At 50.6% G+C, this 25,341-nt stretch overlaps 1 protein-coding gene across 1 annotated transcript in view; it reads left to right on the forward strand.

Annotated features, from left to right (window-relative positions):
* The first annotated feature begins 23,150 nt into the window (after positions 1 to 23,150).
* Positions 23,151 to 25,341, forward strand: part of LOC147710248 (E3 ubiquitin-protein ligase TRIM39-like) — a 169,858-nt gene continuing 167,667 nt past the window's right edge. Inside the window, exon 1 of the mRNA XM_086920923.1 lies at positions 23,151 to 23,623. Coding sequence (XP_086777049.1) covers positions 23,213 to 23,623 — 411 coding nt within the window. The 5' untranslated portion in view covers positions 23,151 to 23,212. The remainder of the gene's footprint in view (positions 23,624 to 25,341) is intronic.

The raw sequence follows: 25,341 nt of genomic DNA on the forward strand, positions 1-25,341 counted from the left end.
GCGCCTAGCGATGTGGGCCACCAGGAGTCGGGTTAGCTGTTTGTTGACGATCTTCTCTGTCACTTTTGCCAGGAACGGGAGTAGGGAGATGGGCCGGAAGTTCCGGAGGTCCTTGGGGTCCGCCTTCGGCTTCTTTAGAAGGGCGTTGATCTCGGCGTGCTTCCAGCTTTCCGGGAAGGTTGCTGTCTCGAAGGATTGTTTTTCGGAGGTGGGGCGCGATGGTTGTGCTGGCTTTGTTGAAGACGTGGTGAGGGCAGGGGTCAGATGGGGATCCGGAGTGGATGGAGTTCATGGTTTTTGATGGTGTCTTCGTCGCTGACGTTGGACCAGGTGGTCAGGCGGCTGGTTGTTGCAGAGGTGGTGGACTCGGTGGTGGGTGCGGGGGGTCGGAGTTGAGGCTGTCGTGGATGTCGTTGATCTTGCGATGAAAGAAGGTAGCCAGGGAGTCGCACAGGTCTTGTGATGGTGGGATGTCGTTGGTGTTGGAGCTGGGGTTGGAGAGTTATTTCACGATGTTGAAGAGCTCTTTGGTGTTGTGTGCGTTCTTGTCTAGGCGGTCTTTGAAGGCGGTCCTCTTGGCGGTCCTGATGAGTTGGTGGTGCCTGCGGGTGGCGCCTTTGAGGGCTGTGTGGCTGTCAGGTGTTCGGTCGTGGAGCCATTTCTTCTCCAGTTTCCGACAGGTGTGCTTGGAGATCCGGTGGTCTTCGGTGAACCAGGTGGCTTTCTTGTCGGTGTGGCTGGTTGTGGCGGTCTTGAGAGAGGCGAGGGTGTTGGCACAGTCGTTGATCCACTGTGTGAGGTTGGTTGCGGCGGTGTCTGGGTCAGTGGAGTTGGTGGGTGGTCTCCAGGCGAGGGTGGCCGTTAGTTGGTCCTCTGTGACCTTGCCCCAGTAACGGTGAAGCAGCTGTTGGGTGCGTTGGTGTGTGGTGGGTTTCCTGAAGGTGAAGTGGATGCATCTGTGGTCGGTCGAGTGGGGTTCGGAGGTGTAGTTGAAGGAGACGTGGGGACTTGCGGAGAAGATGGGGTCAAGTGTGTGTCCAGCGGCGCGGGTGGGTGTTGTCACGAGCTGTTTGAGTCCGAGGTTGGCTAGGTTGTCGATCAGGGTGGTGGAGTTGGCGTCGTTGTTGTTCTCGAGGTGGAAGTTCAGGCCTCCGAGGAGGATGTAGTCCGTGGAGGCAAGGGCGTGGGTGCTGATGAGGTCGGTGATGGTGTCCTGAACTGTGGTCGTGGTCCGGGGGGTCTGTAGATGAGTCTTCCTCTGAGGGTCATGTTGGGGTCGGTGTGAATCTGGAAGTGCATGTGCTCGGCGGTGGTGATGATGTTGTCGGTGTTGGTTGAGTTTCTGATAGAGTCTTTGTGGACGATGGCGATTCCGCCTCTCACTCCGTTGGTGCGGTCTTTGCGGGAGATCTTGTAGCCCTGTGGGATGGCTATGGCGATGTCTGGTGCTAAGGTGGTGTTCAGCCAGGTCTCCGTTAGGAAGGCGACGTCGGGGTCAGTGGAGTCTTGGAGGTCCCAGAGTTCGATGGCACGTTTGCGAGCGGAGCGAGTGTTGAGGATGCAGCGGAGGTGGTTGGGTTCTCTGGTAGCTGGTTTGGTGGGTTGGATGCTGGTGAGTCTGCAGTTCCGGCAGGCGTAGGGCCCTTGGGTGTGTTTCGGGGTTGTCTCGTCGGGTGTTGAGTGTGTGGAGGGTGTTGGAGTCGTAGCGTAGTCTGGTGTTGCTGGTGGCGCGGGGTCCAGGGGTTCTGGCGCTGGGCGTGGTCCAGGCGCGGACGGGCGCAGATGGGCTTGCCATAACCTCTGTTTGTAAATCTATTAGCCATATCAGTCAAATTATGTTCGAAATCTGAATCCTGTGAACAATTCCTGCGGGCTCTAAGCATCTCTCCATAAGGAATTGCATTGATTTGGCTTCTCGGGTGACAACTGCCAGCATGTAACAGTGCATTACAGCTTGTCTCTTTACGAAACATACGACTACAAAGTCTGTCCCCCTCCACAAATAACTCTATATCCAAAAAGGTTAATTGTTGTACACTGTAACAGGTTGTAAAGGACATATTTACATCATTGGTATTCAAATAATCGAAGAAATTATGAAGTTCCGTTGTGGTCCCTCTCCAGATCAAAAGGCAATCATCTATATATCGCCCCCAATAACAGATATGATCAATCCATTGTTCTCCCCTCGGGCCAAGATTGAGGTGCACAGCAATCAATCAATTAATCAATCATTACATTTATAGAGCGCGCTAGATACCCGTGAGGGCCTCAAGGCGCTAGGGGAGGGGAGGGGGGCACTACTGGTAGAAGAGCCAGGTCTTGAGGAGTCTTCTGAAGGCCAGTAGGTCCTGAGTCTGTTGTTGATTGGTTGGGAGAGTGTTCCAGGTCTTGGGGGCGAGGTAGGAGAAGGATCTTCCTCCGGCGGTGGTTTTCCGGATCCGAGGGACTGTGGCGAGGGCGAGGTTGGCTGAGCGGAGGCTTCGGGTGGGGGTGTGGAAGCTGAGTCGTTTGTTGAGGTAGGTGGGTCCGGTGTTGTGTAGTGCTTTGTGTGCGTGGATGAGGAGCTTGAAGGTGATCCTCTTGTTAACGGGGAGCCAGTGCAGGCCTCTCAGGTGGGGTGTGATGTGTCTGCGGCGGGGGACGTTGAAGATCATTCGTGCTGAGGCATTCTGGAGTCGTTGTAGTCGTCTCAGGAGCTTGTTTGTAGTTCCTGAGTAGAGGGCGTTCCCGTAGTCTAGTCTGCTGGTGATGAGGGCCTGGGTGACGGTCTTTCTAGGGTCGGTGGGGATCCATTTGAAGATTCTGCAGAGCATTCAGAGGGTGTTGAAGCAGGACGCGGAGACGGCGTCGACTTTCCTGGTCATGGAGAGGGTGGAGTCGAGGATGACCCCCAGGTTGTGCGCGTAGTCTATGGGTTCCGGTGCTGCGCCTAGCGATGTGGGCCACCAGGAGTCGGGTTAGCTGTTTGTTGACGATCTTCTCTGTCACTTTTGCCAGGAACGGGAGTAGGGAGATGGGCCGGAAGTTCCGGAGGTCCTTGGGGTCCGCCTTGGGCTTCTTTAGAAGGGCGTTGATCTCGGCGTGCTTCCAGCTTTCCGGGAAGGTTGCTGTCTCGAAGGATTGTTTTTCGGAGGTGGGGCGCGATGGTTGTGCTGGCTTTGTTGAAGACGTGGTGAGGGCAGGGGTCAGATGGGGATCCGGAGTGGATGGAGTTCATGGTTTTTGATGGTGTCTTCGTCGCTGACGTTGGACCAGGTGGTCAGGCGGCTGGTTGTTGCAGAGGTGGTGGACTCGGTGGTGGGTGCGGGGGGTCGGAGTTGAGGCTGTCGTGGATGTCGTTGATCTTGCGATGAAAGAAGGTAGTCAGGGAGTCGCACAGGTCTTGTGATGGTGGGATGTCGTTGGTGTTGGAGCTGGGGTTGGAGAGTTATTTCACGATGTTGAAGAGCTCTTTGGTGTTGTGTGCGTTCTTGTCTAGGCGGTCTTTGAAGGCGGTCCTCTTGGCGGTCCTGATGAGTTGGTGGTGCCTGCGGGTGGCGCCTTTGAGGGCTGTGTGGCTGTCAGGTGTTCGGTCGTGGAGCCATTTCTTCTCCAGTTTCCGACAGGTGTGCTTGGAGATCCGGTGGTCTTCGGTGAACCAGGTGGCTTTCTTGTCGGTGTGGCTGGTTGTGGCGGTCTTGAGAGAGGCGAGGGTGTTGGCACAGTCGTTGATCCACTGTGTGAGGTTGGTTGCGGCGGTGTCTGGGTCAGTGGAGTTGGTGGGTGGTCTCCAGGCGAGGGTGGCCGTTAGTTGGTCCTCTGTGACCTTGCCCCAGCAACGGTGAAGCAGCTGTTGGGTGCGTTGGTGTGTGGTGGGTTTCCTGAAGGTGAAGTGGATGCATCTGTGGTCGGTCGAGTGGGGTTCGGAGGTGTAGTTGAAGGAGACGTAGGGACTTGCGGAGAAGATGGGGTCAAGTGTGTGTCCAGCGGCGCGGGTGGGTGTTGTCACGAGCTGTTTGAGTCCGAGGTTGGCTAGGTTGTCGATCAGGGTGGTGGAGTTGGCGTCGTTGTTGTTCTCGAGGTGGAAGTTCAGGTCTCCGAGGAGGATGTAGTCCGTGGAGGCAAGGGCGTGGGTGCTGATGAGGTCGGTGATGGTGTCCTGAACTGTGGTCGTGGTCCGGGGGGTCTGTAGATGAGTCTTCCTCTGAGGGTCATGTTGGGGTCGGTGTGAATCTGGAAGTGCATGTGCTCGGCGGTGGTGATGATGTTGTCGGTGTTGGTTGAGTTTCTGATAGAGTCTTTGTGGACGATGGCGATTCCGCCTCTCACTCCGTTGGTGCGGTCTTTGCGGGAGATCTTGTAGCCCTGTGGGATGGCTATGGCGATGTCTGGTGCTAAGGTGGTGTTCAGCCAGGTCTCCGTTAGGAAGGCGACGTCGGGGTCAGTGGAGTCTTGGAGGTCCCAGAGTTCGATGGCACGTTTGCGAGCGGAGCGAGTGTTGAGGAGGATGCAGCGGAGGTGGTTGGGTTCTCTGGTAGCTGGTTGGTGGGTTGGATGCTGGTGAGTCTGCAGTTCCGGCAGGCGTAGGGCCCTTGGGTGTGTTTCGGGGTTGTCTCGTCGGGTGTTGAGTGTGTGGAGGGTGTTAGAGTCGTAGCGTAGTCTGGTGTTGCTGGTGGCGCGGGGTCCAGGGGTTCTGGCGCTGGGCGTGGTCCAGGCGCGGACGGGCGCAGATGGGCTTGCCTTTGGCACGCCTTCGGCGCTCCAGCAGCACGCCCGCTGCATGCGTCCGCTGCGCTTCCGTGTGGCGCTCTCCATAATAGGCCAAGTGGTAGGAGCAGCTGGGAGGCGGGAGCGGGCGGCCAATGGGCGAGGGCAGTGGGCACAGAAGGCAAAAAGGGGGCGGGCCGCAGGGGAGAGCGGCTGGAAGCCGGGAGCGGGGGGGGCACAGAGTGCAAGGACGAAAATGAGCAGCAAACAGAGGGAAGAAAAACACAAAACATGCAGCCAGGAATGGGGGAGACAGAGCAACTAACCAAAAAACAACATCACAAGGGCAAAAACGAGCGTCAAACCGAGGGGAGAAAAAACACAAATTATGCAGCCAGAAATTGTGGAGAACAGAGCAACAAACCAAAGAACAACAGCACAGGTGCCAGGGGCTCACCAGCAGCGAACCCTTGGCAGCAACAGAGGGGCAGTCACTAATGATAGTGTACCATTGTAGTGCGTTTGTAGAGCTGTGTTATGTTATGTTATGTTATATATTTTATTTCTATAGTGCACGGCTACTCCAACGGAGTGTCCCGGTGCTTTATTTTGGCAGCTCAAAAGAGGAAAAACATAACAGATGAAAACATTCAGATGAGCAAAATAACATAACTAAAGGGTAAAAAGCCAAGTTTTTAAGCCTTTCCTAAAAGACAGCAGATTAGAGGTCCTGCGTAGGGCCAGTGGCAGAGTGTTCCAAAGCTGGGGCGCCCTCACACTGAAGGAGCGCCCTCCAATATGGGCCTTCCTAACCAGAGGGACCACCGCCAGAGACAGGGAATCAGAACGCAGAGCTCTGGTAGGACGATAGAAAGCAAGCCTGCGTTGGACATATTTTGCTCCCAAGCCGAAGAGCGCTTTATGGGCCAGGGTCAGCGCCTTGAAAACTATCCGCTGCTGGATAGGCAGCCAATGAAGTGACTGTAAAAGGCCGGACACTCTGGCTCGCCTGCGGAGGCCAAAAATGGTGCGTGACGCAGAATTCTGCACAACCTGAAGTCCTTGCACAAGATAATCTGGGAGACCCAAATAAAGAACATTGGCATAATCCAATCTGGAGCCAATCAGAGCTTGCACCGTAATCTTCCTGTGCTCTTCAGTGAGCAGAGGGAGAAACTTCCGCAGCATCCTCAGAATGCTAAAACATGTGCCCATGAGGCCGAGAATCTGGGATCTCATCGCCAGACTGTTGTCAATCTTAACTCCCAGATTTTTTGCCACCTGGGATGCCTGAGCTGGGGGAAACATATCATTCAGCCACCATGCCTGCCAATCAGGGTCTGATGTGCCGCCAAAGAACAACACCTCCGACTTGTCAGAGTTACATTTGAGGCTGTTCTGCTGAAACCAGTTAAAGACTGCCCCGAGACAATCCCGGATGCTCTCTCCATCAAAGTCCTCACCTTTTCTGCACGTGAAGAGAAGCTGGGTGTCATCGGCGTAGGACACGATCTGGGCCCCAAAAGACTCCGCCAGTGTCGCCAAAGGGGTCATAAAGATGTTAAAAAGAGTCGGGCTCAACACAGATCCCTGCGGAACTCCGACTCCCAGTGGCGGCATCTCAGCGGAGCTAGGAGGGACCCAGACCGTTTGTCGACGGCCAGCTAGGAAAGATGCAAACCAGCTGAACACCGTCCCCCTCAGACCGATGTTATAGAGTCTGGCGAGGAGCCCCTCATGGGGGACGGTGTCAAAAGCCGCCGACAGGTCAAGCATGACAAGCATGGCTTTACCTACAGAGTCCAGAACCTCCTTAATGGCCTCAGACACTTCTAAAAGCGCCGTCTCGGTGCTCAAATTAGGCTGGAAGCCAGATTGCGAGGGGTGCAGCAGATTGTTAGTCTCCAGAAAGACAGATAGCACGCTATGTACGTGCTTTTCCGTAATTTTTGCCAACGCTGGAAGGAGCGAAATAGGCCTGTAATTGGCCAACATCTCGGGGTCTAAGCCCGGCTTTTTGAGGAGGGGGATCACCATTGCCCGCTTCCAGGCCTGCGGGACCATCCCCTCACTCAGAGAGCGGTTCAAAAGTGGATTGACCATTGGGTTTACCACCTCCGCCATCCTCGCCAAAAATTTGGCCGGGCAAGGGTCTAACGGCGACCCTGATTTCAGATTTGCCAAAAATGCCAAAGATGTGGCAGGAGAGATAGGCGGAAAGACAAGCAGGGGTGGGTGATGGAACTAACCCAACCCCACTGCTGGGCTGAACTTCAACTGACGTCCCAGGGAAGGAGTCCTGGATCAGTTTGATCTTGTCTGTAAAGAACTTTGCAAGGTCACAGGCCCAAGACTTTGAGGGAGCGGTTTGAGAAAGGTTAGATCTCGGAGTTATGAACTCCCTCACAACAGTAAAGATCTCCTTGCAGGAATTGGAGGCTGCCTCAATCCTCCTCGATAAATAGTCCTTTTTCTCGCGAAGGATGTCACAGTGATAAGCTTTAATTGCCGTTCTATAAGCAAGTCTGGCCATCGGGTCATACTGAGAACGCCAAGCCCTCTCCGCCACCTTGCACTGGTGGCGGGAGGCGAACAATGCCTCCGTGAACCACGGAGCAGAAACCCGCATAGAGATAGCCCGAGACGCCGACACAGGGGCTAAGTCGTTCAGCCTATCAGTCAGCCACAGCTGCAAGGAGTCCACATCCTGCTCAAGGTCACCTGAGAGGGGACACGGAAGGTCCAAAAAAGCCTGAGCCAGCATCTCAGGAGTCACACGAAGGAGTGCTCTGGAGACGGATCCCTGCGATCTAGGCTCAGTGCTCGATAGTTTCTCCCTGCCCCGTATGCAGAACCTAGCCAGCTTGTGGTCGGACCAAAGCACCGGGACCAGCTCTATGTCCTCTACTGGGGCCGTGGAGAAGACCTGATCTAGAGTGTGACCCTTGTCATGTGTAGGGCCAGAAAGAAAAGGCACCAGACCAAGGGGGGCCATGATATCAAGTAGCTTATTCACATCTGGATCCTCGCCCTCATCCATATGGAAGTTAAAATCCCCCGCCAACACACAGTGCTCCTCCCTCAAAGCTAGCCCTGCCACCGCTGCCTGAAGATCATCAAAGAAAGATCCCATAGGACCAGGGGGTCTATAGACCAGCAACCCTGTGAGAGCTTTATGGGAAGCCAGAGTGATGGAGAAAGCCAAAGACTCAGAACCGGTGATAGTTTCCGTCGGGATGATAGAACAAACAGCCCGCTTATTCACAACAAGAACCACCCCCCTCCCCTCCCCTTCAATCTATCTTGGCGGAAGATATTATAATCTGGGGGAATGGCCGTCAGGATATCTGGATTGGATGATTCACCCAACCATGTTTCTGTTAACATCAAACATAATGGTTGTTCCGTAACAAGGAGATTAAAGACCTCCAAGGTGTGTCTGCACACAGATCTGGTATTAAGAAGTGGGCAGAGATGTTTAATTCTAACCTCTTCCCTCTGTAGTGTCGCAACCGGAGCATAGCCGGGTGTCCAACCACAACCCGGACATAGCCTCTTACCTCTATAGCGACCAGGAAAGACTGTACGGCAGGCACAGGAGACCTTTTGCAAGGAGCGAAGTTCCTGCGACAAATAGTGTATCATTCTTCTGACAGCCACAGAAAGCCCTAAGGCACCAGACCCGACTACCGCTCCGCCGCCTCCGGGACGCTGACGGGCGCAAACGGGCAGGACTCTGGCAAGACTCAGGCAAAGCGAGGGCGACCCCGCTGCGTGATCCTGCTGCGCTGTGAGGACAGGTTTAAATAGGGCCTCCAGGTGAGGTAGAGACCGCCCCACGAGGACGCTCAATATGGCGCTGCCAAAGCGTCACTGACCTACCCAAGATGGCGCCCAGAATGTTAGCGCTATAGAACTCCCACAGACCCAGACCCGGACCCGCTAAAGCAGCGGTGAAAGACTATTACAATGCAGGTAAGGGGGCATTCCCTAGTTAAAAGCAAGGAATAAGAAGAAAACAAACAAACACAAATACAAAATAGGTATTTTAAAAAAGAGCACGCTGACCAAGTCGCGCTAAAAGTTGAAGCTGAATGCTATGCTGAGCCGCCCCAACGGGCAAACGATTCCAAACAGCGCACCAAGACAGAGGACCGCCTTAAATAGGGCCTCCAGGTGAGGTAGAGACCGCCCCACGAGGACGCTCAATATGGCGCTGCCAAAGCGTCACTGACCTACCCAAGATGGCGCCCACAATGTTAGCGCTACAGAACCCCTACAGCCCCAGACCCGCTAAAGCAGCGGTGAAAGACTATTACAATACAGGTAAGGGGGCATTCCCTAGTTAAAAGCAAGGAATACGAAGAAAACAAACAAACACAAATACAGAATAGGTATTTTAAAAACGAGCGCGCTGACCAAGTCGCGCTAAAAGTTGAAGCTGAATGCTATGCTGAGCCGCCCCAATGGGCAAACGATTCCAAACCGTGTGAGTGGTCAGACATTCAGGGCCTTATTTATGAGGCCTTGCAACACTTTTGCGCCGCCTTTACGTCACTTTTTGCAACACACCGGCAGTTAACAAAATGCGTTATGTTGCTCCTTATTTAAAAAGTGACGCATCTATGCAGATGTGTCAATTTGTGAAGCCCTGCGCTACATTATACATGTGTCAGTAATAATATTTGCAGGGTGGGTGTTCTCGCAATAAAGGGGCATAGAAGTGTTGCAGTGAAATCCATGAGATTTCACTACATCACTTCTAGGACGCCTATGCGTCTAATCCTTACGCCTGCTTTGCAGCAGGCGTCAGACTGATGCAAGCCCTTGCCCCATGTCAAAGGACATATTGCTGGAGTTGCATCTATTGTCAGACATACCCCAGCAATGCACCACTTTTGCCCCTATAGATACGTTAGAAATACTGACATATCTGTAACTCCTTGCAACATGGAGCGCCATACATTAAATACAGTGCATCCATCATGTTGCAAGGAGGGTCCAGTGAAAACTGTTGCATCGCAGTTTTCACGCAGCAATGCAACAGATTTCAGAAATGAGGCCCTTAATGATGGCAGAAAGTTCTGAAGTTCATGATTGGTGTGTGATATAGAACTATGGTGGATAAAGTGCTAAAACCTCAGTGTGTTCAATTAACAGCTATGAACCTTTCCCAGAGCTGTGTTTGGATGATACGTCTCAGGATGAGTGGCAGTAGGATTTGAGAAGAGCTTTTGTGAGGCTCTATGATAGTCTTTGTCAGTATTTTTCTGGCTATGATTGATGCCTATTTGCAGAGCTGCTTGACAGGTGATGCTGCAATAGCAGAGTGCTCAGATCAGCATTCAGGTACATTTGCTAAACGGTGATGAACTCTAATGCTGTAGTAACTTGGGATCCGCGTGTCAGGACTGAGGCACATGGAATCCGTACTGTGCTCCAGAATAATCATGCACTGGCAATCCAATAGCACATCTGGGCTGAGGTGCACTGGTAGAGTTCATGGCACCCTTGTTCTCCAGCTCCACTCCAGGGTGATAAAACAAACTGGATCCAATGGATATACTCCTCCGGTGGTGAAATCATACCGCCCTTTGATCTGCTGCCCTCGACAGAGGGGTCTCCCCAAAGTGCTGGGACGTGGAAAGATCACAGTGAGAGAAACAGAACAGAAAAAGTGAAGCATGTGACTTTAAGATCATTAATGAAACTACAGGCCAGTGAGGCATCTCAGTGACGCCAGATGAGCAGTGGCAGGTGGCAAGGCCCACTGGCTGAGAGCATCCCTTCTCTGAGCTTCGCTTGTGCTGCTGCCTCCTTCCCACTCTTCTCCTTCCCACTCAAAGTGATATATTCCAGTTTCACTCAGACTACCAGAGAAAATCTGTCTACATTTATTTTTCTGGTCCTGGGGAGAAAGATAGGATTCTTTTAGCCTAGTTACCCCCACTTTTTGCTTGTTGTCAGCATGTTTGTGACCTAGTCTGACTTGGATCTTGCTAATGAGGATCCCAGTCACAGTGCTTTCCTCCTAAATTGACCAAGGTAAGTACTTGGAAACATCCACAATTGACTACTGGTGTACCCTTGTAAGTCCCTAGTACATGGTACTGAAGTACCCAGGGCTTAGGTACACCAGGGGTCTCCCATGGGCTGCAGCATGTATTCTGCCGCCCATGGGAGTTCACTTAAATGGTGACTACAGGCCTACCATTGCAGCCTGTGTGAGTTGGTGCTTGTACCCCCCTCAACAGATATATGTTTCCTTATATCTGAGGTCAAAGCACTTAAAATCTATAAGTCAGCCCCATGGCAAGCTCTTCAGTCCTGAGGGCAGGGTGCTTGGTTACGAGTTTGAGCAAGTATTGGCAACCAGGGGACCCATTTGCCGCACGACCATGTGTGCTATTTCTAATTATTCCAAAGCAACTGTTGCCAACCTCAGATGTCTTGTTGCCAAATATGTAATTAATTAGTGATATACACACACAATAGAGAGGCAATAATGCATGAAGACGTGAGTGAGGTCAATACAACACATGTACAACAAGAACAGATGAAAAGGGATGTCCTTCCATTCATTCTTTGAATCTTAATTCAAAATCTTCATTTACAAGTACAGTTGTGCGCAGCCAGAACAATTTGCCCTGTTAAAGGCTTCCTCAGGGCAGGGTCACTCTGAGCATCGAATTATCCAGGGCTGTGTCTGGCAGTCAAACATTCACTCACACACATGTGGCGTCTTCACACAATATCCTGGCATCAATAATCAAGAGACACAGCACATTATTTGGAGTGTGTCCCAAGAACGTATGCAGGAGAATCACATTTAAATTATGACACAGTGTGTCTTGAGCTCTGTATCACGTGTCAGGACTGACCACATAGTGTTTTTTGCCCTGAGGAAGCTTATAACGGAGCGAAACATGCTGCCAGTGCATAACTGTATTTGTAACAGAAGATTTTAAATAAAGCTTCAACGGAAGAACCTCTCTGTTCATCTGTTCTTGTTGTACTTGCTTCATATTGAACATACTCATGTGTTCGTGTAATGTTCCCTCTCTATTGTGTGTGCTTGGTTACAAGTGTGAAGTGTGAGGGTGCCCCATGCATGAGCAGGACACCCCTACCAACCTCAGAGTCGATTCTCCAGGTTTGTAAGTACAGTCAGCCATTTTAATCCATATAGTAGGCATCAGTCATTACAAGATGTCTAACTATATAGTGGCTGCACCATACCCGGTCATGTTTGGTAACAACCATGTTGGAATCATACCCCAACACTGATTCCAGTGTTGGAAGTATGATCCTATGTACTGGGGGCACCCTAGAGTACCCCCCTGTACCCCCAGTAACAGCTTTTCAGGGCCTGACAGCAAGCTAGAGCTGCTGCCGGCCAAAGACACAATTCTGTCTTCCTGCTGCTGAGCTGAGCTTGAGCAGGGGAAGGTGGAACAAAAGGTTTCATGTCACAGGGAGATGTGACCACCTTGCTGGTCTCAAAGTTCCTCCTTCTTCGATTTAAAACCAGTTGTGGCTACCATTGCTGTTTGGTGCTCCCATCAGACATCGACCACCTAGTCACCAACACCCGACGTGACACAGCTTGTGTATGGCTCCTGGTCTTCCTCAGCATCTCCTGGTCCCCCAGCTGCAGCGACAAGGTCCTCATTGACTCTTCAGAGCCTCCTGACATCAGTGGACACTGTGTGTTCGTGGCTCCTGGTCATCTCCGAGTGGTTTAGACAGGTTCTTCACTTCACCCTTGGATTCCATTAGAAACATTTTATAGTCTTCTGAGGTATCTTCTTTGAAGTCTTCCATTGTCAGCAACAGAGCTTTCCGACGTCTCTTCATCTCTTCATCCCTATGCACCTGGTCTACCTGGTGTAGGTAACCTGGTTACTGTGGCATCCACTGGTGGAGGGACTCTCCGACGTTCTATCTTCCAAAGGTTTCTTCGGGTCCTACTGGAAGGGTGTCGCATCCTGCCAGCCTGTCCATGCCCAGCCCGTACTGGTGTGCCTCTATGGGCCTCTCAATCCCTCTTCTTCGTACCTCCCCGTGCCTCTCTGAATCTCTCTGTGCTTCTCTGTACCTTGCTGTACTTTGCTGCACACCTCCATGCCTCACTGTGCTTTTCTGTTCCTCTTTAAGACTCTGAGAACATCTCTGTGCCTCTCTGTACCTCTCTGTGACTCCCAGGGCCTCACTGTGCTTACCTGTACCTCTCTGAGCCACTCTGTGCCTCTCCCTCTTTGTACCTTTCTGTGCCTCTCCGAGGTTCTCTGAACCTCTCTGTGCCTCTATAAGTACCCAGTGCCTCTCTGTACATCCCTGTGCCTCTCTATGCCTTTCTGTGCCTCTCTGGATGCTTCTCTGAGCCTCTCCATGCCTATCTGAGCTTATCTGTGCCTCTGAGGATCTCACAGTAAATTGGAAGCTGCATTAGAAAATATATTTATCTACTTAGGTTTTGAAAGTTTGATGGAAAACTATTTATGAAATGAGAGCATCATGGTCATATATTAAACATTTAGGTAAAATTTCACAAAAAGAATGGAAAAATAAAATCATAACGCTCTTTTTTCACTTTTAATAACTTGAAGTTATTATTTAAAAATATTAAGTTGAAGGAGCAACCAGGAGCTCTGCTGTGAGTAAATCTTACATGTTTCTTGTGGTGTCTGTGTGTAAACTTCACAATATAATCACATCACTGCATCATTCAGTTGAAATGTATGGAAATCACACCTTTCTTTAAATAAACTCGTTACTGATTTTCGATTCCCCCTCTATATATAGCTGACTTTACGTTACCCCCACCTGCTCTCTGGCACCATCGCTGTCAGCCCCCCCTCCCCTAGTCTGGACTCATATCTCCTGTCTCCATCACCAGGGAAACTAGCCTAGGTAAAATAAATATCCTAATAACTAGAGGCCAGATATATGACCATTGGATTTAGTGCTTCGCAATTTGCGACAAATTGCGAGTCACAAATTCCGAGGCGCTAAATCAGACACTGTTTGCGATTCCCAATGGGGTCGCAAATTGCGAGGTTAATGAATATTAATGAGCCTCTTGCAATTTGTGAGCCCATTGGGAATGACAGGCCCTCACAGGGATGGTGGCCTGCTGGGCTCAGGAGACCACCATGTTTGGGACTGCTTTCAAATAAAGCAGTTTGTGTTTTTAAATGCAGCCCATTCACCCCCCTCAGCTCTACTGCTGTGTGTTTGTTTGGGGGCGGCAGCCCATACACCAGCCTCAGCCTTGCTGCTGTGTGTTTGTGGGGGCACAGTCCCTACACCAGCCTCAGCTCTGCTACTGTGTATCTGTGTGGTGGGTTCAGCCCCTGCACCAGCCTCAGCTCTGGTGCTGTGTGTTTGTGGGGGCACAGTCCCTACACCAGCCTCAGCTCTGCTGCTGTGTTTGTGGGGGGTGCAGCCCATACACCAGCCTCAGCTCTGGTGCTGTGTGTTTGTCAGGGGCTCAGCCCCTACCCCAGTCTCAGCTCTGCTGCTGTGTGTTCCTTTGAAGAAGCCTTCCCCTCATATGTAATTTTACATTTTTATCATACAGAAAGTGTACGCTCAACTAACTCCTGTCCTGAAGATGACCGCGCAGTTTATATGCGGTTGAAACGCCGTTGACGCATTTTGTGGCCGTAATGTATAAAGGACACATTATTTTGTCTATGTTGTTCCTTTTTTGTAAAAAGAATGTTTGTTTGTTAGGCACCAGTTTGGCACGTGGATTATATGTTTTTTGTTTTGCCAAGTCTTTCTTGAGCGTTACTGTTCCCTCTGTATTTTGCATTTTTTTGACAGATGTGTATATGAATAAATTATAATTGTTTTTGTAAATTTGTTAAAGTAGGTATAGTCTTCTTCTTCTTTCTTCCCTTTCTTCATTCAGCGCTTAACCGTAATGTTTAGTGTTTAAATGTTAAGTGTAACTCCTTGCTCACCTGAACCCTTGTTAGGTGGCACAGTGTGTTTATGGGGGGCACGTCCCATACACCAGCCTCAGCTCTGCTGCTGTGTGTTTATGGGGGGCACGTCCCATACGGGAAACATCCTTTACAACGCAACTTTTACCACGCAGTGCCTTTACGACGTAACTATTACAACGCATGTCATTACAATGCATTGCGCTGGGGGCGCTATAGGATAGGGAATAGATTTAATTTACTATCCAACACCTTCCCTGCTATCCACGGGGACTGGAGTTGGAATAGTGAACTAAACTATTCACTATCCAGCACCCCTAAGCGCTATGCCTTGTAACAGCATGCGTTGTAAAAACTGCGTCGTAACAGCATGAGTGGTAAAAGCATGCGTTGTAATGTCATACATCCATCCCATACACCAGCCTCAGCTCTGCTGCTGTGTGTTTTTGAGGGGGTGCAGCCCCTGCACCAGTCTTATTTCTGCTGATGTATGTTTCTGTAGGGGGCAGCTCCTACACCAGCCTCAACTCTGCTGCTGTATGTTTGTAGGGATGCAGCTCATAAACCTGCCTCATCCCTGCTACTGTTTGTGTGGGTCCGGACTCTAAAATTATTGTCCTTTGTCTTTTGTTCCCCTTGCATTTTTCCCTACAGGGTTATGGTTAACATTCAGGGAATGCATTTTTAGTCCTGATGATGCTCCTTAATTATATATAGGATCGAAACGCCGTCGACAGTTTATGTAGCTTCACGCTAGTTTCCCATTGTGTTACCCAACTGTGTTTACTGCATGTGGTCAGCTTGGTTAAACTCTAACTCATTACCAGCGTCCCCCTATATTAGAATTGCCTGCTAATTACCCCATTATGTAATTTTCTTGGTTTGTCCTTCTTGTGTTATATGTACTGGATACAGGATTGTATCCCACTGTATAATTGTTCACCTTATTTTTTCGAATTATTAACATTGATTAAATCATTGTCCGGCTGGACAATTTTTCTTATAGCACACATTGTTGTCTATAATTCATTAATTGCCCCATTTATTTTCTAAATTAAGGACCTTTGTTGCCTGTTATAACTGTTTGTGTGGGGGCAGCTCCTACCCCAGCCTCAGCACTGCTGTTTTGAGTTTGTGGGGGTCACAGCCCATACATCAGCCTAAGCACTGCTGCTGTGTGTTTTCGTGGGGTGTGCAGTCCACACACACCAGCATCAGCTCTGCTGCTCTGCCTCTGTGTGTTTGTGGGGGGTGCAGCCCAAACATTATCCTTAGCTCTGTTGCTGTGTGTTTGTGGGGGGTGCAGCCCATACACCAGCCTCAGCTATGCTGCTGTGTGACTTTGGGGACGCTGCTCCTGCACCAGCCTCAGGTCAGCTGCTTTGTGTTTTTGGGCGGTGCAGCCCCTATACTAGCATCAGCCCTGCTTCTGTGTTTGTGAGGGCACAGCCCATATACCACCCATAGTCCTGTATCTGTGTGTTTGTGTGAGGGAGAGGCCCCTACACCAGCCTCAGCCCTGCTGCAATGTGTTTGTGGAGGTGCAGCCCCTGCACCAGCCTCAGCTCTGCTGCTGTGTGTTAGTGGGGAGCGCAACCCCTACACCAGCCTCCGCTCTACTGCTGGGTGTTTGGGTTGGGCGCAGCCCCTATACGACCCTCAGCTCTGCTGCTGTGTGTTTTGGGGGGGCTAAGCCCCTACACCAGGCTCAGCTCTTCTGCGATTGTGGGGGAGGGGTGGGGGTGCAGCCCCTGCACCAGTCTCAGTTCTGCTGCTGTGAGGTTGTGTGTGTCTGGGGGGGGGGCAAAGCCCATAAACCAGCCTCAGCTCTGCTGCTGTGTGTTTGTGATGATACTGCCCATACACCAGCCTCATCCCTGCTACTGTTTGCTTGTGTGGGGGGAGCAGCTCCTACCCCAGCCTCAGCACTGCTGCTAGTGAGTTTTTTGGGGTTGCAGCCCATACATTAGTATCAGTCCTGCTGCTGTGTGTGGTTTTTGTTTGGGGGGGGGGGGGGCTCAGCCCATACACTAGCCTCTGCTCTGCTGTGTGTTTTTGAGGAGGGGCAGCCCCTGCACCAGTCTCAGCTCTGCTGCTGCGTGTTTGTGGGGATGCAGCCCATACACCCGCCTCATCCCTGCAACTGTTTGTTTATGTCGGGGGTTAGCTCCTACCCCAGCTTCAGCACTGCTGCTATGTGTTTGTGGGGGTAGCAGCCCATAAATCAGCCTCAGCCGTGCTTCTGTGTGTTTGTGGGGGACACAGCCCATACACCAGCATCCGCTCTGCTGCTCTGCTGCTGTGTGTTTGTGGGGGATGCAGCCCAAACATTATCCTTAGGTCTGCTGTTGTGTGTTTGTGGGGAACACAGCTCATACACCAGCCTCAGCTCTGCTGCTGTGTGTTTGTGGAAGGCACAGCCCCAATACCAGCCTCAGCTCTGCTGCTGTGTGTTTGTGGAAGGCACAGCCCCTGCACCAGCCTCAGCTCTGCTGCTGTGTGTTTGTGGAAGGCACAGCCCCTGCACCAGCCTCAGCTCTGCTGCTGTGTGTTTGTGGAAGGCACAGCCCCAATACCAGCCTCAGCTCTGCTGCTGTGTGTTTGTGGTGGGGGCACAGCCTCTGTACCAGCCTCCACTCGGATGCTGGGTGACTGAAGATCGTGAAGTTGGTCTGGGGTGTTCTAAATCCAGATAATGAGTAAACAGTCTTTTTAGGTCTGACATATGCCCTTGTGCCCAGAGAGCTAACAGGTGCGTTAGAGGCCTGGTTTGGATATCCAGAGTTCTAGCCAGGATGTCAGAGGTCTGGCTGGTGTGTCCAGACGTCTAGCTATTTATTTATTAAGTTTTTTTATAGCACGAATATGACAATAGAGGGTATCAGAGGGCTTTGAAGGGAAGGAAGGGTATATTTGTGCAAACAAAAACATTGATAATAAACAGAATAATAAGCTTGACCTCTAAAGGTAGTCAGCAATGTAGTAATCAGACATCATAAATGAGGTAGGGTTTAATTGTGATAACAAAAACTAGTCAACTATAAGAACGAAGGACAAAACCTTGCGGATAAACAGAGTACTAAGCTTGACCACGAAAGGTGGTCAGCAATGTATTAGTCAAACATCATTAATGAATAGTAGGCACAAATACAGTCAATAAACACAAGGTGTTATCTTAGGGCAGGAACTTGTTCATCAGAAATGTTTTACTTCTTTTTTGAAGGAGGCCGTAGACGAGATTAGGCGAACATCTGGAGGCGGCAGAGAGTTCCAGATCTTCAAGGCGACACCCAAGAAGGCTCTGTAGCATGTTTTCTTTTTATGGAAACACTGTGGTTTTAGAAGATGGGAGATAGCGCTTCGCAAAGATCTGCAACCCCCCACCACCCCCAATTTTTCTAGCTTTTGAGCCAAGTATCTAGGGGTATTGAAATGCAGTATAAGCCCTGCATTTCAATACCCCTAGATATCTGAGTCATACATGCAACCTTTAGTTGTATTCTTGCCTCATAAAGGAACCTGATCAGGGATTTGAGATTATTTCTTTTTAATCAGAGACAAGTCTGGCAGCAGCGTTAAGGTAGGCCCTTAAAGGGGCCAGCTTGTATCTAGGTAGGAGGCATAGAGTGCCAATTCTGTAGTCCAACCTAGAAAAATACAAGAGCTTCAACTGCTTGCTTGAGGTAATCCTGTGGGAGAGACAGTTTACGTTTATGTAAAATACTCATCTGGTAATTCGCTCCATTAGTGACCATACTGATGTGATCCTGCATGTTTAGGTGTTTGTCTAATGTAATTCCTAAGGATCTAGCTAAATCTATAATGTGAGGAGAGCAGTTGAGGGCTGTTAGATGCTTCATCCAACGTTCGATCTTGGGAGTGTTATTCGGAGGAGTAATGAGTAGTAATTTCGTTTTGGCAGCGTTGAGCTTGAGATGGTTGTCAGTGAGCCAAAGTTGAGTGTTTTGTAACGTAGAGTTGAGGGAGATGAAAGTCTTCTGGGGAGGAGATTTTGAGATACAATTGAGTGTCATTTGCATACATGTGTAGTGAATTTGAGCAGATTTCAAGGTGTCTGTTAGAGGTTCCAATAATGGATTGAAGAGAATGAGTGAGAGGAGGATCCATGTGGAACACCAAGAGTGACAGCGGGGGATTAGAAAGGGATTGATTCATTTTGACTCTTTGGGATCAGTTGTGGAGGAATGAAGTAAACCATTGCAGTGCAGACCCTGATGAGCCCATCCTAGGTTCACGTAGGTTCAGTAGGCTGTCATGTTTAACAGTGTTGAATGCCGAAGATAAGTCAAGTAGTATCAGAAGGCATGATTCATTTAAGTCCAGCATTTTGAATATGTCATCCACAATGTCTGAGTGCTGATTCAGTGCTGTGACCTTGACGCAAGCTGGATTGGTGTTGGTCAAGGTGTTGAAAATTATCTATGTGGTTGCAGAGTTGGATCTGGACACATTTCTCCAGACGCTTTGCAAGAGTCAGGATGTTGGAGATAGGCCGGAAGTTGTTGAGATCTGAGCAATCTGCACCAGGTTTTTTTTAAATGAGGGTTACCTGTCCTATTTTTAGGCAGTCAGGGACAGTGCCTTGACGTAGTGCGGCATTTACAATCTTTGAGGGAAGAATAAGCGAAAAATAGCGACTTTGATCTCTTCGAAGTATGAAGGTTTGATTTGTGGTGGGTCATGAGGCATGGTTGTGGAATTGTAAGACCTGAATGGTGGACTTCAAGTCTTGGATTTGGGTCCTGATGTAAGATCATGGTTATCTTAATAGGGATGTGTGTTCCGAGGCTTGGCTGATGGGTGGCAGGGCATTGTACACGAGTGGTGAGGTTTGAATAGTCACCGGTTAGGTCTGGCCGGTGTTTCCTGATGAATGCTTGTATGTATTCTGGTCTTGATGGTGGTTCACAAGGGCTGGCTGGTGGGTTCTGACGCCTGCTTGGTGGGTCGCTCTTGGGGTGGCACTAGGGGCTCTTAAGACCTTTTAAAAAAGTGGTCATTTTGTAGAAAATAACATCTTCTCAAGACCAGACAGGCACTTCCATTTTTATATCATCGCTTGTCCACCATTTAATGCGGCGGCTGGATGTGAACCCTCTTTTATTTGGTAGGCATCTCATATTGATCGCTCTAGACTCGGCTGCTCCTAGTTTAGTATGTTTACACACAGTACTGGCAGGCAGACACTTTCAACTCCTCCTCCAACATACTATGCCTCCCACTTACTCTACCTCCCACATACTGCACCTCCCTCATACTCCTGCAGGTTCGGCAGAAGTTGCTGATGGGGTGCAGAAATCAGAATTCATTTTTGCTGTGGAAGCGCCTGATATTCCTGCTTGTTTTGACAAAAGATATGTAGTGTTTCCACGAATCTCATACCTGCAATGGGGCTGTTAACATCTGTTACTGACCTCATCAAAAGGAAGTGATCACTTGTAATGAGGGCATTTGAGGCGATTATTCAAGGAGAAGTGACCGCTTATAACTTGCTTTGAGGCCTTTCAAAGAGTCAACGAATAGGGCACTTTCCCCAGCTTTGGAGCTCAACTGAGGGCTGTTTCTGGATACCGTCCCACTACCTGCCCTCCCAGTAGGGAAGAGGGCAGCTAATCCAACATGCGTCATGTGAACCCTGTCATTGACTATAATCTCAGCCCACGCCCACCCTGAGGGTAAGTCTGATCATTTTTCAAGAAAATAAAAGCTAACTTCCAGTGGTGTCTGGCACACAATTAAAGTGTTGGGGGGGTTAGAATGGGATAGGGAATTGAGGGTAAAAATAATATTTTTTTAAACGTACCTCTTGCTGCCCAGACGCCGATGGCTGCCTCAGTGCTTCACTTCAGGCAGTCACTGGGAAGGCACAGGCTCCCCACCCAATCCAGACGCTGCTCTCATGCTATGACAGCAGCACCAGGATTGGTCTGACGAGCCTAGTTGTTAGAAAGGGCGATTTCCAGGGGGCAGGCTATACTCTCCCGACCACCCTGTGACCCACCTCTCCCAGGAATACTGCTGAGTCCTAACGTGAAGTCCTCGCCGGGGAGGACTCCGGGTCTAAGATCGTACACACTGAGCTCTCACCACACTTATGAACGGACACCACACCGTGGATTTCAGTAAGCAAGTTCTTTATCAACAGTAGAGCTTTAGGCAAAATTAACACTTATTCACAAGCGATCGAGGGATCGGAAAGTCTCGGTTGTGAGGAGTAGGGAAGTGGGACAGTCTCAGTATTAGGCCAGTACGAAGCGTACCCTGCGCACAGCTCTCAATCCTCGAGCCGGGGGATACAGGCGGTGGTGGTCGTACTAGCTGCTGTACTCACTCCTCTCGCTCCAGGTCGTGTTGGTAGAGTAGATGGTCCAGCCGGACCAGGGTTCTCCTCGAGCCGCGACGAGGTCAGCAGGGCTCGAACCGGAGTGAACAGAGTGTCCGTCAGTTCTTGAGGAGCCGCGACGGCGTCAGCAGGGATCAGGGTGTTCAACGAATGTCCTTAGAGTTTCAAGGATGAGCCGCGACGAGGTCAGCAGGGCTCCGAGGTTCCAGTTCCTTCTTCACAAGGATGAGCCACGACAGCGTCAGCAGGGCTCGATAAGTTCCAAAGTTTGGTCTTCTCCCCAAGGGTTGAGCCGCGATCAGATCAGCAGGGCTCTCTTGTCCAGGATACAACTGCCCCCTAGTTCTTGGGCGCCTGTGATATAGCGCAGTGGCCCTTTGACGTCCGGACCCTCGCAGGCGGAGATCTCATGCCTCTGGGCTGGTCGTCAGAGAGTTCCGTCGGCTGGCCCTTTGATCCTCTTGAAGATGCGTCCGGGGATTCCCAGACGCCAAGCAGGGTCTGGAGCCAGCTCTCGGGGAGGCCAGAGGTGCGATCGAAACCAGCCCACAGGGGAAGGCGAGAGGTGTGAGAGAAACCAGTCCCCCAGGGGAGGCCAAAGGTGCAATTGAAACTTTTTGCTCCTATCTCACTCAGGAAGCCCTCTACCCCCCAGCCGGGCATGGCGCGTCTGCATCCTAAGTTTCGCTGGGACCGGGGTCGGGCAAGGCTATGAAGTCAGGGACCTCGGAAAGGGTAATGGCGGCCGGTGGCCCTGTGGGGTGCTGCAGGTTCAGGGCGCCCGGTAGCGGGAGGAGCATGCGGGGATGGTCGTCCGTTGGTAGGGTCGTTTAGGGAGCGGGCGGACAGGGAACGGGAGGACCAGGGATTTCGGGGTGCAGGGCTGGGCTAACGAAACAGTGAGGAACGGGGGGAACCACACCACAAGGCCAGGTCCAACACTAGTCGACAGCTCAGACACTGCCAAGGACCCTCCGGCTCTCCTCCAAACCAGTTGTGGGGTTGGAGAAATAGAAGTGCGCGTGTCTGTTTGGCTGGCCTGAGACCACCGGCCAAACTTAAATGCGCACTTCTAAGTTTCCACCACTCCTGCCTGTCATGGCCCGACCCACACGCAAGCTCAGTCATCCAGAGCCCGCCACAGGAAAAAAAAATTATAATATTGCTTTAATATTTTATTTTTCTGTGACTGACTGACCAGTGGGACGGCGCTCCTCCACCATTGCGGTGGAGCCGCCCTTGCTTGGGCTGAGTGACCTTGTGACGGACTCCCATCAGGAGTCCACACTGATATACTCTCCACGGACCCCAGCCTTCAGATGATAAACATGTTGTCCGCCCTCCCTCGGGCTCGGACTGCCAGGACACTGTACTTCACATGATGGCTGCTGGGGCAGGACTGCCTCCTCTGGAGGGGGCCCCAGAGTCCAGGGGTGGGTGCGCTGCACCAGCCTGAGCCCCCGAGCCCCTCAGAGGTGACAGGACAGGACAGAGAGGACATGAGAGGGAAGAGGATTTCATTCCGGATAATACATGCAACAAAGCACTGCTTGACAGCTGTGTGCTTATAGTCTCTGCATTAAGGGAAACTTGTCCTAACAATCCTTACAATGTGCAGGGTGTAAACGAACTCAGTAAAAAATTTTGTTTCTTAAAAAAACGGACGGTTTCTTTTTCCTGGACTTTTCCTTCCCCTTTTCCTTTTACCTCCTCGTTGTCACTGCTTTTCCCGCATTTCAGTGTTATTTATCATGTTTTCTTCTTCCTTGGGGCTGAATTTTCTTCTTTCATCCTTTGTCCCTTGTGCTTATTTTCTTAATTTTCAGTCCACTCGTTAATTTTTTTAGACATTTTCTTATTCTATTTGTGTATTTTCCCTTTGTTAATGTTTGTCTTAAAGTCTTCCTCCTTCGTTTTCTGTGTCTAGCAATTGAGCACGCAATTTATGCAATAAATTACAGGCGTGTTTGAGAGGCTATACACATCTCCAGCATCAGCCAATGGGAGCCAGTAGGCTGTCAACTAATCCTAGCCTGGGCTATCTCAGCAGCAACCAGTGGAAACAAGCGTTCTGTCGACCAATGCGAGTCTGCGCAGTTCTCAGCAGCAACCAATGGAAACAAGCAGGCTAGGAGCAAATCCGAGTCTGCCCCAAACTTTAAAGGAAGAGAAGCGAAATGTATCGGAACTTTTGCATTTCTGAACCATGGCGGCGGCTCATCTCGGGAACCTCAAGGAAGAGGCCACTTGTTCCATTTGTTTGGAATACTTTAAGGATCCGGTGATGATCGATTGTGGACACAACTTCTGCCGCTCCTGCATCACCCAGAGCTGGGAGGGAAGAGAGGAAAACTTCCCCTGTCCACATTGCAGAGCAACATCTTCTGGGAAAAACCTCCGACCCAACAGGCAGCTGGGGAACATGGTGGAAATGTTAAAACAGCTTCACCCGTCCCCAGAGAAGCCCCCGGGGGAGAATCTATGTGATAAACATGAAGAGAAACCGAGCCTGTTCTGTGCAGAGGATCAAATGATGAAATGTTTGGTGTGCCGGGAGTCCAAGGAGCATAAAACACACTCAGCAAGTGATGTAGAGAAGGCTGCAGAGGAGCACAAGGTATCTCAGTGGGCATTCAGGGATTGCAAAGTCAAACTGAGAAACCAGCAGGGGAGGACAAGGGGGGAGGGAAGGGGGGGGTTGGGTGGGGGCGGCGGTGTGTGCGTTTTTTTTCTATAAACACAAGTGAAGAGCACAAGGTGTGCCTGGAAGTTTAAAGGTCACTAGGACACTTGGTGAGCCACATCAAGGGGCAGTCGGAGAGCACCAGCTGTGTGTGCAGATGCTGTGAGGTCACCCTGTGTGTCCCTTTGAAGAGGCTGCAACAGAGCACATGGAATGTTAGTGCATTTCGATGGGTCACTCGGCACCCTTTATGTTCATATAGCAGGTCTGCTGGCGGGCGTTATGTATGTGTGTCGATGTTTACTTCTCATAATGCACCCTGTGGTCCAGAAGAGAAACCTGTAAGAAGTATACTCCAAGGATTCAGTGTGGCAGCGCAGTGTGTAGTACATGAGCTCAAACGTTCGTCGGTGTCAGAAGACTTGATGCAACAATTCAGGGTGTGGCGCATGGGCTGCCGTGGTCATCAGACACAGAGGTGCAGCAATCCAAGGTGTGGCGCACACAGTCATATGGTCTGGCAATCAGCTGAATGGATGCAGTATTTCAGAGTGTGAGACACAAGCTCACGTGGTGTTGGTGCACAGCAGAAGAGCGGCAGACGAAGAGGTGCAGACATTTGGGGTGTAGCACACTGGCTTACATTGTCCTCAGACACAGCAGAAGATGTAGTACACTGGCTCACGTGGTCATCGAGCAAGACCAATGAGGTGCAGCAACACAGGTGGCACACACAGTCATGGTTTCGGTACACAGCAGAAGAGGCGCAGTAAAGAATGTGCACTAGTTCACTTGGTCCTTGGTGACCGCAGCACATATGTAGCAAGGCAGGGTGTAGCCCACAAGCTCCGATACACCAGAAGTGTTGCAGCCGAAGAGAAGCGGCAATGCACTGTCTAGCACACAGGCTCAAGTGGGCATCGGTGCATATGACCCATCAGCAATGCAGGGTTCAACAGACACAAAAGGAAGTGCAGGATCCAGGCGCGGCAGACTTGGATCTTCTTAATTGGGCCCAGAGTTGAGTTCTCCTGTAGTATGTTCTGCATGAAGTACTCTGACTTTGGGGACCTTCACAAAATGAATAAACGTCAGGCTGGGCACTGATTACAGACTCCTCGCCTTGGAAAGCTCAGAGTCTCTGGCCTTCTTACCTCCAGTTGCTGTACACTGAACTTGGGCTCTGGGAGATAAGCAAAAGTCCTCCTCGCAAGCCGTCCATCTCCGGGGGCCTTCAGTGGCAGGATTGAGGTCATCCTTCAGTCCTTGGGGTCTAGCACTTACCGGGAAAGGAGAGACAGCGAAGATTCTCTTCAACGGTGCGCAGAACTCCTTAGAGTTAAAAGAGAAGCACTACATATGTGCAGGGGTCAATTCATATTTGGACCCAGATGTTTGGAGGGAACCAGTGGACTTTATAGTGAACCACAAATGATCTCTGCTTCCATCAGGATACATGTTCACGCCAAAATGTTGTTCTTGGCCCTAAAACATTCTAAGGAGAGGGGGTAAATAGAGAAGTGAATGCCATGTGCAAAGAGAAGAAAGTCATTAGTCACTGACTACATGTAAGAATTTGAAACACTCTACAAAACAAGGGTATCCTACTCTTCCTGTTCTCAGTCTGACTGCTGATTTCCTGCCCTAGACCC

The sequence above is a fragment of the Lissotriton vulgaris genome, chromosome 5 (genome assembly GCF_964263255.1).
Source record: "Lissotriton vulgaris chromosome 5, aLisVul1.2, whole genome shotgun sequence".
NCBI lineage: Eukaryota > Metazoa > Chordata > Amphibia > Caudata > Salamandridae > Lissotriton > Lissotriton vulgaris.